General features: G+C 45.7%; 2 protein-coding genes across 3 annotated transcripts in view; both read left to right on the plus strand.

The window, feature by feature from the left end:
* GRAMD1C (GRAM domain containing 1C) overlaps nt 1–7589 on the plus strand; it is a 92454-nt gene extending 84865 nt beyond the window's left edge. The window contains exons 17-18 of the mRNA XM_080827014.1: nt 410–515; nt 5903–7589. Coding sequence (XP_080683140.1) covers nt 410–515; nt 5903–5983 — 187 coding nt within the window. The 3' untranslated portion in view covers nt 5984–7589. The remainder of the gene's footprint in view (nt 1–409; nt 516–5902) is intronic.
* A 1887-nt stretch (nt 7590–9476) lies between these two features.
* On the plus strand, nt 9477–16383 carry ZDHHC23 (zDHHC palmitoyltransferase 23; the record flags this gene model as incomplete). Of its 2 annotated transcripts, none has more annotated exons than XM_080829132.1 (4): nt 9477–9637; nt 11662–12372; nt 14099–14266; nt 16116–16383. In XM_080829132.1, 4 exons carry the CDS (start codon nt 9477–9479, stop codon nt 16381–16383), a joined length of 1308 nt encoding a protein of 435 aa, XP_080685258.1. The 2 variants fall into 2 exon arrangements, with proteins under 2 accessions (XP_080685258.1, XP_080685259.1); XM_080829133.1 differs by having other exon boundaries at nt 14108–14266.
* Between the last annotated feature and the right edge of the window lie 586 nt (nt 16384–16969).

The raw sequence follows: 16969 nt of genomic DNA on the forward strand, positions 1-16969 counted from the left end.
CAATAATTCTTTAGTTGTAGAAAACTTAATTCTGGGGGCGCCTGGGTGGCTCAGTGGGTTAAAGCCTCTGCCTTTGGCTCAGGTCATGATCCCAGGGTCCTGGGATCAAGCCCTGCATAGGCTCTCTGCTCAGTGGGAAGCCTGCTTCCTCCTCTCTCTCTGCCTGCCTCTCTGCCTACTTGTGATCTGTCTGTCAAATAAATAAATAAAATCTTAAAAAAAAAAAAAGATAAGAAAACTTAATTCTGGTTTAGAGATTTGGATATGCTAACTATTCTGTAGTTAGAAAGTTTTTTGTTTATTTTTTTGTTTTGTTTGCAAATTTATAGGACATAAATGGTTTTTAGAAATGAAAGATTAGAAGCTATTCCCGATTTTTAAGGTGTTTTTGTTTTTTCTTTTTTTCCAGTTTAGCCTCTGATATGGTGTCAAGAGTGGAAAATATTCAAAAAAAAAAAGACCAGGCCCATCGTTTAAAAGGAGTGCTCCGAGACTCCATCATGATGCTCGAACAGGTAACGTAGGACTTAGTACTTTCATAGAGGTATGAACCAGCTTCTCCTCTGGTTGTGAGAAGATTCATGATACCATTATTGGAAGAAACCCCTCCTAGAGGCAACTACCCTTGCCAGTTTCTGTATGATGCATTTTACATGTATATTCACTTGTATTTTTTTCAAAATCAAAGCCTAATGTATACACTGTTGTATGCCCTCATTTTATAATTAGTAATATATTTTGAAGATGTTTCCTTATCAGCATGAACATTTGACTCTTGAATAATGGTGGGGTTAGGGGTGCTGACACCTACGTAGTCAAAAATTGTGTATAACTTTTGACTCCCCAGGAACTTAACTACATATAGCCTACTGTTGAGCAGAAGCCTTACTGATAACACAGTCAATTGTTATTTTGTATGTTATATGTATTATATGCTATATTTTTACAATAAAGTTAAGCTCAAGAAAAGAAAATGTTATTAAGAAAATCATAAAGAAGAGAAAACACATTTACAGTAGTGTCCTGTAAAAAACTCTATGTACGAGTGGTCCCATGCCATTCAAACCCATGTTGTTCAAAGGGTGACTGTATATATCTAACTCATTCTTTTCATTGATGCTTCTATATAAAAATTTATTCTTAATAGTAACTCTTTTCATAAAAATGGTAGGTCCTGTATACACTGTTATTTTATCTATTACCCATATATCTTGGAGATGCTTTGATATTAGCATATAAAGGACTTCCTCTTTTTTTAACAACTGCATAGAATTCAACTGTATAAGTGTGGTACAATTAATTATTTCACCAGTTCTCCATTGAAGAATGACCATTTAAGTTATTTTGATGTTCTGCTATAAACATTTATCTCTTGAACACAGTATTATCAATATGTGCTGTTCAGTTCCATGAACCAAAACTTAGGATTCCCTTTGAAAAATAAAGATTACTATTTCCATTATGATTTAGTATATGCATACTTTTCAAGATTGAAAACTAGAGAGTGGTGGAAGAGAAGAAAACCGATAGTTCTAGCATTCAGTCATTAATATTTTGTTTCCTTCCATTCTTTCTTCTGTGCATTGGTTTGTTTTTTAGAAGATCCAGTTATTGAGCATTTTTCAGGATATCACGTGAGGCATTAAAGGTGACACCTTCCACTAGGCATTCTTCTAATGCACGGTAGCTACAGCTGCTGGTGACATTCTCCATCCCCCCTCCCCTGGCAAGGGTGGGTCATATTTCCATTTTTCCTCCTCAGCCTCCTATTTCCCCAACTTTCTACTGATAACCTTGCCTCAGGAGGAAAGAGAGTTTTTCTCTCCTTCTATACCCAAATCTACAGATCTCCAGTCACTGCACCCCATCCTCTTGTCCATGCCTGTCAGAGCAGTGCTCTGCCTGTAGGGAGATTCCCAGCAGGTGTTAGTGGGAGACTCCATCCATCACCCTCCAGCATCCTGTTTTCAGTTTCTCTTGGTCAGCTGGATCATTCCCATCTGCACATGGTCCTGCTGTGCGCTCTCCTACATTAAAGCACCCACACCATCCACATCCTTCTCCGCCTGCCCATCTCTCTCGCTGTCTTTCACGGTCTGGCTTTTTCAGAGTTGTCTGCTGTGGCTGTCACTACTTTATCCTTCATAACCCATTCACTTTTTTAAGGTTTTATTTTCACCAAAGTGACTCCTTCACATGGTTAACTTTTCTACAAGGTTTTTTCAGAAAAACAGCAGTCCCACTATGTACTTTGCCACACACGGCAATCTAACTCTTTTAGTTTCTTTTTGTGTTTACCTCCACGTTTATAAGTAACAAGCATGTATTGATACTTCTTAATTTTTCAGTTTTAGACATGACCTTTCGACCTCCTATTATGGAAGACAAAGCTTTTCTTTTCTCTCATCTCTTCTTGTCCTCTTTTCTGATTCCCCCATCCTCCCAAGGAAGTTATAATTTTGGCTAGATCAATATCCAGTGTTTGCTTTGTTCTGATTAAGTTTTCTATTCTGAGCTGAGCCATGGAATAAACCATGACTACTTTTTCTCTTCTGTGCTTTTTCTTATCCTTGAAATTGTTTTATGACAATTGATTAGTTTATTTTATTATTCATAAGTATCTCATCTCCTACAGCTCTGCCTCTTGTAACCTTCATTCACCTCAGGTATTCTGTGAGTGGAGCCTTCTGACTGGCTCTAGTCAGGCCCAGGGGCCCTCTCTGCAGGTGCACAGCTCTCAGCCTGGGGATTCCTGTTGAGTAGCCCCTTTGTTTCCTATATCCAGAATGTTTTCTGCTTTCTTGGTTTACTCCTTTCTTTTAATGGAGCACATCCTCTAGTAGCTTCCTGAGAAAGAGAATGTGGAGGTAAATATTTTAAGACTTCCCCTAGTGTGAGAAGTTTTTATTCTTTCCTTCCCCTTGATTAATAGTTTGGCTGGGGATAGAATTTTAGCTTGGAAACAGTGTTCCTTCAGAGCATTACTCCATTGTTTTTCAGCTTCCAGTGTGGAGAATTCTGAGGCTGTTACTGTTTCTCATTCTTCAGTCTGGAAACTCAGGCCTTTTAGTTCTGGGAAATACCAAGTTACACAGTTGATGATCTCATCCCCTCCATTCTCCCTCTTCTGACCTTCTAGGGCTCCTGTAAATCAGATGTTTGCCTTCTTTTGGACAGGCTGTCTAATCTTCTTATTTTTTCTTTCCAGCTTCTATCTCTTTGCTTTTTTGTTCTGCTTCCTCTGAGTTCTTCAACTTAATCTTCATATTCTTCTATCTTTGAATTTTTGCTAACAAGCTTTTAATTTCAAAGACCTATTACTTTCCTGAATTTTCTTTTTTTTTATACCATTGTGATCTTTTAAAATGACTATAGTATCTTCATCTCTCTGATCATATTACTGATGGTTAAAAATTTTTCCCCTTCTTCTTGCCTACTCGCTTTCCATCAAGATCTTTTCCCCCTGTTTTGATTTCTATCCTTAGAGTAAGAGGATTTCACTAGATGCCTGTAGTCTTTGGTTATCTACTTGTGTGGATCAGAAGCTCTTAAGCTCTTAACGTGGGTTGGGTTGGTGTACCCTGAGCTTCTCTGTAGATCTGGCAGGGCTGTTGGTTGAGAAATCCTGGTATCACTATCTTTAGGTCCTTCCTCTTAGATTGGTCAGTTTCCATAGAGAATAGCTTTCCAGTCTCCATCTGAAGGATTAAGGGCTGGTTGCCAGCATTTTAGGAGCAGAGAGAAAGTAAGAGGGATGCAGGAGGGCAGGGCATAGGGGGATGGTCTCAACACTTTTTTTGTATAATCCTCATTTTTAGTCCTTTTCTCTTTATTCCGACTTCCAGAGATTTCTGTCAATTCCAGAGGCTTTTGAGGCTTCTTCAGGGTAAATTTGGTTGGTTCTCAAACCTTCTCTACAGTTAGTTTAGGATTCCACTTTTTCTGGTCTGCTAAGTCATCCATCTGCTTTCTAGTTTCTGATGTGTTGTTGCTTTTGCTGTTTCTGTTCTCCCTGTCCTCGTGGATTTATGCCTAAAAAAAAATACTTTTATTTTGCTTTTAGTGGGGTTTCAGGAGGGAGCAAAATTAGATACCTATATTTAAGCCACTCATTTGCTCTTCAGCCTACTCCTGCCTTGTTTTCTTCCCCCATGTCATCCAATGAAATTGCTCAAGCTAAGGTCCCCAGTGACCTCTGGCTTTTAAAATTAATATACATTATTTTAGTTTACATCTTACCGTATGAACATTTGACAAGAGCTGACCACTCCTTTCTTGAAGCGTATCTAATCTTTTCTTCTTTAAAACCATGGAAAACCCTGGGGCGCCTGGGTGGCTCAGTCGTTGAGTGTCTGCCTTCGGCTCAGGTCATGATCCCAGGGCCCTGTGATCGAGCCCTGCATTGGGCTCCCTGCTCTGTGAGCCTGCTTCTCCCTCTCCCTCTGCCTGCTGCTCCCCCTGTTGTGCTCTCTTTCTCTCTGTCAAATAAATAAATGAAATCTTTAAAAAAAAAAGAAAGGAATTTTAATTAAAAAAAAAAGAAAAACCCAGCTTTTGTGTGATATAAATGACATATTATAAAATTCACCTTTTAAAGAATTTCTAGCATATTCACAAAGTTGTACAACTATCACCACTGCCTAAGTTCCAGAGCATTTTTGTCACCCCCAAATGAAACCCTGTACCCATTAGCAGTCTCTCAACTCCTACAATCACTAATCTACTTTTTGTATCTATAGGTTTGCTCATTCTGGGCATTTCACATAAATGGAATTATTATAGTCTTTGTGACTGTCTCTTGTACTTAGCATAAAGCAAAATTGCTTTTTGCTGGTTAAAACCATTTCCTCTCCCTGGCCTAGTACTGCCAGGCCTTTTGTGTTAGATTCTTTTCCCTTCTCCTCTACTTCCCATTAGGTGGTCTCATCCACTCCCCTTGCTCGTGCTACACATGCCATTGATTCCCAAATCCATCTCTCTTACCCGGACCTCTTCCCTGAGCCCCAGGCTCACGCAGTCACCTGATGACTTGGCATCTTCATCTGGATGCTAAGGGGCCACCACTAACTGATCATGTCCAAAACAGAATTCAGTTTTCATCCTGAGCCGGACTGACTCTCCTCTACCTGACGTATTTCAGAAAATGACACTGCCTTCCTCCAGTCAAAAACTTAATGCCTTATGGAATTATATATTTATATATGTGATGATTCGTTTTAGTTCTGTATTCCTCACTGGTCTGTAAGCTCCATGAAGGCAAGGTTAGTGCCTTTTTGGTCTATCATTGTATGCCCAGTGCTCCGCTTAGTACACACCCAGCATGTAACAGGTCAGCAATTAACATTTGCTGAATGAATGAACAAATGAATGAATATAAAGAAGCATAAAACAGAATTCTTGCTCTCAAGTTGCCTGTAATTTTATTAGAGAAATCAGATGTCCATGTGTATTGTTGAAAATTATAAAGAAGTACAAAGTTAAGTGTCAAGTAAGTGGTAATACTTTGGGAGTTTAAAGGCAGGATGATTACGGAAGGCAACACGGAGCGGGTGGGGATGGGGAAGTTCTAAATGGATGAAGACAAGGTTGAGCATAATAGCAACAGAGGCCTGCAGGGAGAACCAGATTTGTTTGGAGGATAGTGGAGAGACCAGTGCAACTTGAGGAACCATTTAGAAAACCCATCTGCTGGGGGGGCAGCATGCACAGCAGGACAGTGGAGGGAGAGCTGCAGGACCACAGCGGACAGGAAGAGCTTAGCAGTCAGACTGACGTGTTTTATAAATTCAGTCTTTTATTTGGGCATCAGTATAAGCAAAACTATATTGAATATAAATATAAACATTTGGCATAAAAATAAGAAAAATGTTAAACTGATTTTGAAAATTAATTTTGTTTGCAGTTAAAGAGCTCACTCATTATGCTTCAGAGAACTTTTGATCTACTAAATAAGAACAAGACTGGCATGACTGTCGAAAGCTAGTGATCTCAAGGCCTGAAATTGTAGAGATACTTGGAACTAAAAGGAAACATCTTAAAGAAAACCAGAGGATGAAGCATTTTAATTGTCATCAGAACATTTCCTTAATTTGCTTAATATTGGTACTTCTAACATGAACATTCTTTTTAATAACACTAATTTGACAAGTAGTTTCTGATGGTCTTAACAACCCATTCTTCACTTCTTATACATAATTCCAAGCAGTGAATTTCTCCAGTGAAGCAGGAAATATTTTGTGGATTTGAATTTCTGATACAAAAAGAAGATGAGACACTCTGAACTGATTTTTACAGTGAGGTTTAAAGTTTGATGCTTTATCTGTTAGCATAGAATCAGTAGGCGTCCAGTAGGCTGCTTTCCCAGTTGAGATACATTCAAGAGGCTAAAGAAGACAATAGAAGAATAAACCTTTTTATCATTACTACTTTTGAAGGACCAGTCTTCAGGCATATATTATAACATTTCTCAGTTTGTGTACTGTAAATATTACAATGTCTTCACTTATTTAGCATGTAAATTCAATAGTCAAATCTTTTGAGTCTGCAGGTTGGTAATTATTATTTGAAATATTCTTGAGTTATGTTGTATTTTTCTAAAGAAATAGTTGTTTCTTCTTCAGGTAGCTATCAGAGGTGAGATTATCTTGCCCCTTCATCTATCAGATGGTGGAAGAGTGAATCTGGAAGAGGAAACATAGGATAGCAACACTTAAAATGAAGAACCACGCTCTGATTTTATAAAACAGAGGATTACATTAAAATCTGGGCATTTGGTGACAGATCAGATGAATACTTGAACTAAGCTTGGCTTCAGCTTAGCAGTCTTTCATGGTGGAAGTGAACCACCTGGTTGAAAATAATTTGTGGGTTACTTTTCAGTAGCCACATATGTCTTCATTTATTCATTCGTGTGTGTGGCTTGTTTCAGCTGGTAAGTTATAACCAGACACGAACTTCTAGCTCTTCAGTAAAAACTTGTGGGGTATTATGTCCCAATACCAGGGCACTGACTGAAGTTCAAAGTCAGACAGACATTTTGACTCTTTCACGAAAAGTTTTTTAGGCATATATGTCTCAATACAAGTGATGTCTTTGGGACAAGAGAAAGACAGTGCTGAATGATTTGTATATATTCTCACTGTTTGGACAATGCTTGCCTTAATTAAATGTTTCTTTCTTTCCCCAGAGCCACAGGAGATAGCTAAAGTCATTTTTGAGATGCCTGTAGAGAATGAAAATACTGACTTAATTACAGGGAAAATGGATTTCTCTGGGTGATTTCCAACAAAATTATCTTGGGGGTACCAGTGTACTTACCTGGGGATTTTTTGATTTATAAAGTGTGGCTGTGAGTGAGTCACTGGATTATAAACTTGAAGACTTTGTTCTCTGTTAAATTCACAAAAATGATCAGTGGCAAGCTGAATATTTTTGTGATTTTCTTTAAAACTTGTACTTCATAAATATACCTCAAAGAAAATTACCAAAGTTGCTTTATAGATTAAGACTAAACATGTATGTATGTAGAACTTAATTAATTGCATTTGAGCCTGTTGTGTAAATTGAATATCAATAAAACCCAAAACGTCTTTGGTTGTAGTTTTTCTTTTTCTGTTAAAAACAAAACAAAACAAACAAAAAAAACAACAGGGCGCCTGGGTGGCTCAGTTGGTTGAGCGACTGCCTTCTGCTCAGGTCATGATCCCGGACTTCCAGGATCGAGTCCCCCATTGGGCTCCCAGCTCCTTGGGGAGTCTGCTTCTCCCTCTGACCTTCTCCTCTCTCATGATCTCTCTCATTCATTCTCTCTCAAATAAATAAATAAAATCTTTAGAAAACAAAAAGCACAAATAACTAGAAACTTGCTATAGTGAAAACGTGTATATGGGCCTACACTCTTTAAAAAATTTTGTGCAAAAATAAAACCCAAAGAGGAGTCATTTCATTTCAAATATGCAGACTGTTGGGACAAAAGTACTAGCAGGCCTGCCGGTCGAATGTAGAATCTGCTCGCCAGAAATCATGAAAAAGAACCAGCTTTATAAATGAACAGATCAGGGACAGCGATGGGCCTTTAAGGGAAGGCTGGAGAATTTGGGGGCGGTGCCTCGGTAACAATTTGGGGTGGTGATCCCCACCTAAGCCTGTTGTCCGCGTCCGAATGAAGACTCGACGACCCACGGGTCTCCAGTGCTTGGGGAATCCTCCGGTTTCCCGGGTTTCCCGTCTTTCCGTCCGCACCTCCCCGGGCTGAGGGCTCTGGGGTTGCCCCGCCCACGTACCGCCCGCAGGCAACCGCGGGGCCGCACTGGGGCCGGTCGGGGCGGAGGTGCCGGGCCAGCCCTGGGCCCCGCCGCCTACACCCCACCCCCAGGTGCCCGTCCTCAGGTCCTAGCTACCTCCGGGCGCCAGGGCCTCGGGCCGGGGGAGGGGCCTGGCCGGCGGGCTCCGCCGGGCTGCGGGCGCCGCACGTGCGGACGGGCGGGCGGGGATCCCCGGCGCCGGGGGCGGGGCACCCGGAAGCGCGCGCGGACTTGCCACGCCGAGCCGGCGGGCAGGAGGGCGGCGGGCAGGAGGGCGGCGGGCAGGAGGGCGGCGGGCAGGAGGGCGGCGGGCAGGAGGGCGGCGGGCAGGAGGGCGGCGGGGAGGCGGGCGCGCTGCCCGGGCCGCGGCCGCCTGTGCTCACAGGTGGGCGGCGGCGGAGGCGCGGCGGAGCGGAGCCCGGGTCTCTGGGACTCCAACCCTCACACCGAGAGCCCAGGGAGCAGAGCTCGGAAGACGCGTCCGCGCCTCGGTTGGAATCAACCTTTCTTCCCTCCACCTGGGCCTCTTCCGCGGCAGTCGCACCTCGGCCCCGGAACACAGGTAACTTCCATTCCAAGGTCATTCTTTGGGCGGGGCGGCGCTCGCGGCCCGCCCACGTCCTCACTGTCGGCGGGGGCGGGAGAGGTGCTCCTGGCGAGGAGCGGGAGCGGCCGGGCTGGACGGCGACCCCGGGCGCTGCACGGGCTTCTGGTGGCCTCCCGGGAGCCGGGTGCGCGTGCCGGCCCCCGCGGCAGAAGCTTTTCTCCGCCCGCAGCCCAGAGGGCGAGTTTCCACCTGCACCCGGGCTTTGGGCGGGGACTGCTCGGCCCTCCGCATCCTGCAGCGGCAGGTGAGCGCAGCCGCCCGCGCCCCGGCTGTCCCGGGAGTGTGGTCAGCTGTCACCATGGAAACCGCTGGTACCCAGACGACGCCAGCCCTGGTGGGAAGGGGCGGTGAAGGCAGCTGGGAGCCCCTAGAGCTTCCTGTCTGGCCGAGCCCAGCAAGAAAAGCCTGATGAAAATGAGACTCCCCCTCCCCCGCTTTCTTCTGTTTGATTTCTCAGGCGTTGGCGGATAATCAGAGACGTGGATGTGTTTACAAGATGTGAGTCGTGTTCTTTACACCTTTCCCTACTGAGGGCTTCCTACACCTCGTGGTGACAGGTGGAAATCATGACACAGAAGGGCAGTATGAAGCCAGTGAAGAAAAACAAAGCGGAAGAACCTGAATTGGAGCCCCTGTGCTGCTGCGAGTACATCGATCGAAATGGGGAAAAGAACCACGTGGCTGCTTGTTTGTGTGATTGCCAGGATCTCGATGAAGGGTGTGATAGGTAAGGGCAGAGCGGTTCGTGAAGCTGACCCCACTGGCTCTTTTGAGAACTACCATGCTTGCTTGAAGTGTAGCCATCCAGAACACTAGATTGTGCTCTTGATGCTTTTCCTAAGGATCTAAAATTGAGAGTTGTCTTCTGTGTCAGGTGTGAGGCTTTTATGAAGGTGAGTTACTCAGTAGTGCACAACTGCACAGCTGTCTATTCTGTTCAGTTTAGTAGGACATTATTATTTTTCACTTAAGGGGAGAAGATGATGGAGAGAACAGGCAAATAAAGGGATAGTGGCAAGCTAAGTGTATAAAAAAATATACACAGAGCAGTAGAATCTGTACATTTAGAGAATTTATTTATTTAAAAAAAATTTTTTTAAAAGATTGTATTTATTCACCTGACAGCACAAGCAGGGAGAAAGGAAAGAGGAGAAACAGGCTCCCAGCCGATCAGGGAGCCCGATGTGGGACTCGATCCCAGGACCCCGAGATCATGTCCCAAACTGAAGGCATCGCTCAACCAACTGAGCCACCCAAGCGCCCAGAATCTGTACATTTAAAGTGAACACACTGGTGCCAGAGAGAACACATTCTCTGTGTTCTCAATGTCTCGAGATTGACTACTTGAGGCTGGACTGCACCTGGCCACCAAGGGTCTTGAAGGTCGAAAGCTCATGTTCCTGCTGTTGTCATTGGTCTCACCCCTTGTCTCTGGGGAGGAAATCCAGCAGCAGGCACATGCCTGCGCTGGGCTGGCTGTTTTCAGCATGGGCAGCGACACTGTCTTGACCAATATTCATTGTATTTGGCTTTTATTTTCACCATTCTCCAAAGGGTTGGAAATTAATATCCAAAAAGATGATTTTTCAACATCAGGGAAAAAAATTTCTGTACCAAACAGTAATAACGAGGTTTTAAACCATCTTCTAAATAATTATATACCTAAAATTTGTTGCCATATGGGAAGCACAGTGTGGGAGGAGAATAAGGATGTTGGAAACTTGGCTTTTCCCATCAATAATTACTTCCGGTTAAAAAAGTGACTGTAGCGGCACGTTGCTGACTTAAAGCTTGGTGTATTCATCTAGACGTGAAAAGTGTCTTGGGACCACTGTACTTCCCTGCCAGAACCCTGAAGACCCTGTAGACCTTTTGTAATTCTTCCTTAACCGTGTCTTTAGTCTTTTTACAGGTATTTTTAAATGGACTTAGTCTAAAATCCATACGGAGAAAAATGGAGCACTCTGCTTTAATGAATGGAAAAATGATGCTGTTTCCATAACCTCCATCACTCGAGACCACAGCTCTTCCATTAACCTCTTTCTCTCTCCTAGCCCTTGAGACCTAGGCTGTCCCTGAGCTCTCTCGCCTGCTCCCGCCGTACCCGTCTCAGGAGATAGGCTCCCAGTCTTCCTTCTGTCCTGTTGCTCTGTGTGGCTCCCATGTACTTACCTTCCCTTGTCTTGCTAGCCTAAGTGTGCAAACATGTCAACAAATACTGTGGGTCCACGAAGCTCAGTCATTCAGTCATTTCGCTCTGACTAGTTTGCTCTCCACTCTTCCTCACACAGGCTCCCCCACCCCAGCCCTGCTAGACTGGTGACTCCCGGGCGCAGGTCAGGTGTGTGCTGCACACGTCTGGCTCCACTGGAACACCTCCCTGCCCCCACCCCACATGCTAGCCTGCCGTCGAGGTGGGGCACAGAGCCCACCTTTCTCACAGAGACCCCCCCTCATGATTCCACCCAGCACCGTGCATTCCCCTCTGAGCACGCCTTATGGTGTTTGGCCACAATAGTTCACTGGGCGATTTTGCTGCTTTGTCTCTTCTCTGATCCTTCCCAAATTCCCATGTTGTCTTCACAACTAGATTATGAATTTTTTTTGAGGATCTTAAGTCTCTATACTCTCCCCAATCTGAACAGTACGTGCACAGAATATGTGTTTATTCCTATGCTTGTGCTTCGTGGAGAAATAGTGTTAACTGTTCCATTTCTAAACATTATTTTCACTTTGTGCTCTTCTGCATAGATGGATCACGGGTAAATCCGTGCCGCCGGAGACCTGTGAAAGAATCATGGATACTATTTCTGATCGCCTCCGAATTCCTGGGCTCAGGGGAGCCCAAAAAGTTAACATTAGCATCCTCCCCCCACTCATCCTGCTGCCCGTCTTCCTGCGTGTGGCTTCCTGGCATTTCCTCCTGGGGGTGGTGGTTTTGACCTCCCTTCCTGTGCTGGCTCTGTGGTACTATTACCTCACTCACAGAAGGAAAGAGCAGACCCTGTTTTTCCTGAGCCTCGGACTCTTCTCTCTGGGTTACATGTACTACGTGTTCCTGCAGGAAGTCGTCCCCAAAGGGCGTGTGGGGCCCACTCAGTTGGCTCTTCTTACCTGCGGGTTATTCCTGATACTCTTAGCCTTGTACAGAGCCAAGAAGAATCCAGGCTACCTCAGAAATCCAGCAATCAGTGACAGATCTCTAGGCAGCAGCCAAACTGAAAGCCTGAGCAGAGACGGGCAGGAGAAGACCAGAGGGCTCCCCGGCTCGGAATCAGCTGGCAGCCTCAGCAACCGCACGCCCAAGGATGATCTTAAGGGCCCTTGTAGGGTGTTGGCTGGAAGTCCCGCCAAGGTGAAGGAGGACTGGTGTGCCAAGTGCCAGCTGGTGCGGCCGGCCCGTGCGTGGCATTGCCGGATATGCGGCATCTGTGTCCGGAGAATGGATCATCACTGTGTCTGGTAGGTGGGAAAATTTGGAGGCTTGCAAAGTGGAAGACCCCATAAGCCCCGGGCCCTGTTTGATCTTCCTTTGTGCCGTCCAAAAATTTCAGTCGATTCCAGCTTCACACCTTGCACATATTTGTGGGCTGGTACGAAGTTTCCACTTAGTCATCTGTTTTCCCGGTTTTGCAAATGTAGTCCCTTCAGTCATTTGCTGGAGGGCTTGGTTATTGTTGTTGCTGTTTTGCTGTTCCCTTCCGAGCCCCCCCCCCCCCAGTGACTCTCCTTTATGAAAGAGAAGTATTTGCAGTGAGGTGATGTTTTTTTAAAAAAAAATGGATCAGAATCAATATAGGCATAGTTCCCTGTGCTGTGCCTTTTGAACATGGAGCTCAGGAAAGTGTTCCGCATTTGTAGGGGACTTTGTCCCCTCCCCATACATCTTTCATTGTTCTGATGACTCCTAGCCCGCATTATTGAGGGACGGCCCTGCCAGGTAGTTCCCTGTTTTGTTATTTGCTCTTTGCAGAGAAATGGGCTTTCGTGGCGCCTGCCAGCTGGCCAGCGCCTAATGAGGACATGCAAGGCCCTTGCGATGTGAAGTGCAACTTTCAAAGATAGTGTTGCTGCTTCGCTGTGTGCATCTAAAAGGGGCAGAGTTTACTCAGACGTGAATGAGTAAGTAGCATGTTTGCTACTCTCTAGCTCTTAGCTGTCACGGCACTCGTGGTGAGTGAAGTCTGCTTTCCATGGCTGGGGTTCTGTCATGTCGCGTACCCTCCTCCACCATAGAAAGGGACGGAGGGGACGGAGAGGGTGCAGCAAGGCCAGGAGGGCCTTGGAGAGGACCTCAGGTGGGGGCTTGAGCCAGGGACAGCTCTTGCCTAGGGCTTTCTTTAGGAATACGCAGGTATTATCTCTTTCAGACTTTAACTTCTGAGTCTTCATCATGTATTCTTGTGCGTACATGTGGGCACGTGTAGTGCTCGTGTGTGTGCGTGCGCGCACGTGCACGCGAGAGCTGGTTTGCAGAGGGCCTGACAGCTCTGCGTAAAAGACGACCTCTGCCCCTGGGGCCTCCTGGTGTGTGCCCTGCCCAGCACATGGCCACGAGACAGAACTCCCTCCCTGACAAGTAGTCTGCATATTACCGAGTTCTCCACCCCACACCACATTTCTAACTTCTTGGGATCTTTGTATTAATATATGAATTTAATATATATTTTTCCCCGAGTGTGTAATACTTCAGGTTTTTTAAAGTTTTCCTAACTGATACCATCCTTTCCTTCTCATGGTAGTTACAGGGTTAACCCTCTTCATGGTTGGGTGATAAACTCATGATGATTTAGAAAGATTTGTTAACCGGGTTCTGCCTTTTACTCAGTTTTGTCCTAATGATACGATTTCACTTTGGAAAGAGCTGAGAACATAAGGCTACACCTTTCAGTGGGCAAGTTTTGCATTCCCTAAAGTTGAAAAATAAGAGAACTTACTTTTTAATTGCTGAAACTCGCATGATCTCTGTTTTTGAAACTTTCTTGTTTGTTATGTGCATTAGATGGAAACTTTTTTTCCTTTTTCATTGAACTGTAGTAGATCTACAATGTTATATTACGGCAGGTGCACAGCGGTCACTCAGCGTTTCTATTCATTATGCAATGATCACCGTGATAAATTTCTCTTCCATCTATATCAAGAACTTTTAAAAAATGTTTGCTTTCTCTTCCCCCTCTGCTGTTTTGAGGATAAACAGCTGTGTTGGAGAATCCAATCATCAAGCATTTATACTTGCCCTTTCGATCTTCTTGCTCACCTCGGTGTACGGGATAACACTGACCTTGGACACCATTTGTAGAGATAGAAGTGTCTTCACAGCTCTCTTCTATTGTCCTGGAGTCTATGCAGATTACAGGTGAGATGTGACTACCAGAGCACCGAGGCCCAGAGACGAGGGAATGGGCATTGCTGTTAATCCAAGGGGCCGTGCTTTGCTGCTAGGTTAGGAGTCTTCAACCAATAAATAGGACAGGTTATTGGATGTTGGGTATCTTTGAAATGGACAACAAAATTGTGCATTTTTCTAGGGTGATGTCAAAAGGATCCTTGACCCTGCAGATAGGACTGGGCTCACTCAGGGACTTCCAGAGTCAGATGACCCCTTGCACGCCCATGGTAGCAATGGTGAACTGCCAGCCATAAACCAGCAGTCCCAGGGGATGTACAGGGTCTGTTTTGTCATAAATGATCATGGCAAGTCCTCGCTAGATTGAGGGTTTCTCGCGCTCTCTAGTCCTGTCTTGATTTATTGCTTCTGGCCCTTTTGTGGAGCACTCACAATTTGTATAACATTTCTTTACTTTTTAACCTCCATTGGTTTGTCCTGTTCTACTTTTTAAAAAATCACCACTCATGATTACTGTGGTATCTAGGTCAGAATTTCCTCTGTTAGGTTGGGGTATATTTATACATTGTGAAGGTCTCCATGCCGTGTCAACAGCTGGGGCTTTGCCACCGTGAGTCCAGCCAGCCCTTCCCCAGATAGCTGTGGGCCCCCTGCCCGTGTTCCTTGTGCCCCCCTCCATGTTTCCTCTGATGCGGATGCTGTGTGGTGTCTGGTGACCCCCATCTGAGCGAGGACAGCACTCCCCCGCCAGGATCCTTTTCTTTCTTATCACTGTTCATTCTCGGAACAGCCCCTGCTTTCCCCACCTCGCACCCCTGTGAAAGTATTTCTTAGTCTGTGGATAGATGATCTGTTGCCATTATAGATCTGGATATTTGTGTACATAATTAGAACAGATGTGTCCTCCTCCTTGGGCTAAGTTCCTTTTCTTTCTGTATGGAGAGTGTTAGTAGGTTGTGAAGTTCTGCAGTCACACCGCGCGTGATAGATATCCTACAGCAGAGTGTGTCTGTGTGTCACTAAGTACGAGTTCTGTGGTCTTGCTGTGGGCCACTGACGTGGAATGAGAAACACAGTTTGCCATGGGGGCCCATCCTCTAGCCAGGTGCCTCACTTCAGCCTGCTGAGCCCTGGTGTCCCTCATCTTTATGGTGAGGTCATCGTCTCTGAGTCCCTCTCAGCTTAACAAATAAAGATTTGGGATGGGTTCATTTCCAGCTCTTCATTTGCAAATGTTAGAAAATAATCTTTTGGCAGACGTTCATATCAGCAGCCTCTCCTCCTGTCTTGTCCTGGGTGATTCTGTTTGGCTGGAAGAAGCTGGACCTGAAGTGTGACGGGGTGCTCCTACCTAGCAGGATGTGGTGTTGGGGCTCGTTGTCTCCCCTACGCTCACCAGCACTGTGCTGAGAAGAGTGGAGACGAATAGCTTTAGCACTGTCCCTGCGTCCCCACCCACGGCTTCCTGGAGGAGGTGGATGGCAGTGTCGCGGTGCCTTCGTTTTCCCCTCAGTTAAGAGCGATTTAGGAATTGTTCGTTCATCTGATAGATTTTGAGTGCTGTTATGTCAGGCACTGTGTTGCTTGTGTGGGGGATACGAAGGGCAAAAATGTCCTTGCTGTTCGACTGTGACATACTGGAAAAGAGGCAGCAAGAATGAGAGCATAAACCAGGACATGTGAGTGGTCACAGGTTAAGCACTTTGGTGTTTGGGGTGGAAAAGCATCTTCCGATTGGAATAGCTGGGGAAGGCACCAGAGTCCTTGGTGACAGGTCCCATGTGTGTCAGACGTGAGGGCGGTGCCCGGCTTTCTGACTGAAACGACCGGCCTGCTGACCCGCCCTTTGTCCTCCCAGCTCGGCTCTGTCCTTCACCTGCGTGTGGTACTCCGTGATCATCACGGCGGGCATGGCGTACATCTTCCTCATCCAGCTGATCAACATCAGTTACAATGTCACTGAGCGGGAAGTCCAGCAGGCCCTGCGGCAGAAGACAGGGCGCCGGCTCCTCTACGGACTCATCGTGGACACAGGCCAGTACAACCGGGGCTTCCTGCGGAACTGGCACCAGTTCTCCACCCTGGGCAGCCACCCCTGCCACCACCCCGCCGAGGACATTGTCTGAAGTGCCTTGCATGTGGCCCTGTGAGGGGCGGCTCCCCCTGCCGCTCCCTCCCCTCGTACACGTTGGCGTCCTTGCAGGGTGTGCTTTTTTCTCCCCAGTTTCTGAAAGGCTGTCTCGGGCCATGCTCAGGTTTAGACACAGGACTGGGAAGAAAATGAACTGTTCTGACTTTACCTTAAGAGATTTTTATATTGAAGCAGTAAAAGTAGAGCCATTCTTTTCCAGTCACCTTGTTCACAAACTCAGTCGCCAGGGGCGGAAGAGGTTGTGGTTCCCAACACACAGATTGGTAGAAGCCATTCCCATCTCTAGTGGGGAGAAAGAGTTTGGATAAGGATCGTTCCAATCTCTCTTTCAGTTCCTGATAGCCATGTGACCCTTTGTTGAGTCACTTCCCTGAGTCTCAGGTTCATCCGTGAAGTGGGGTACTGCCGCCTGCCTCGGCTGCCTCACGGTCGTGAGGGTGGTGCGAGGGACGAGGTATGTGGTAAGCACTGGAAAATGACCGAAGCACCCAAGAGGGGTGCAGTATTATTAGAAACACTCAAAGGCTGAGAAAAATTTGTGTAGGTCAGAGTACTGAAGC

The sequence above is a fragment of the Martes martes genome, assembly GCF_963455335.1.
Source record: "Martes martes genome assembly, chromosome: 1".
Classification (NCBI taxonomy): domain Eukaryota; kingdom Metazoa; phylum Chordata; class Mammalia; order Carnivora; family Mustelidae; genus Martes; species Martes martes.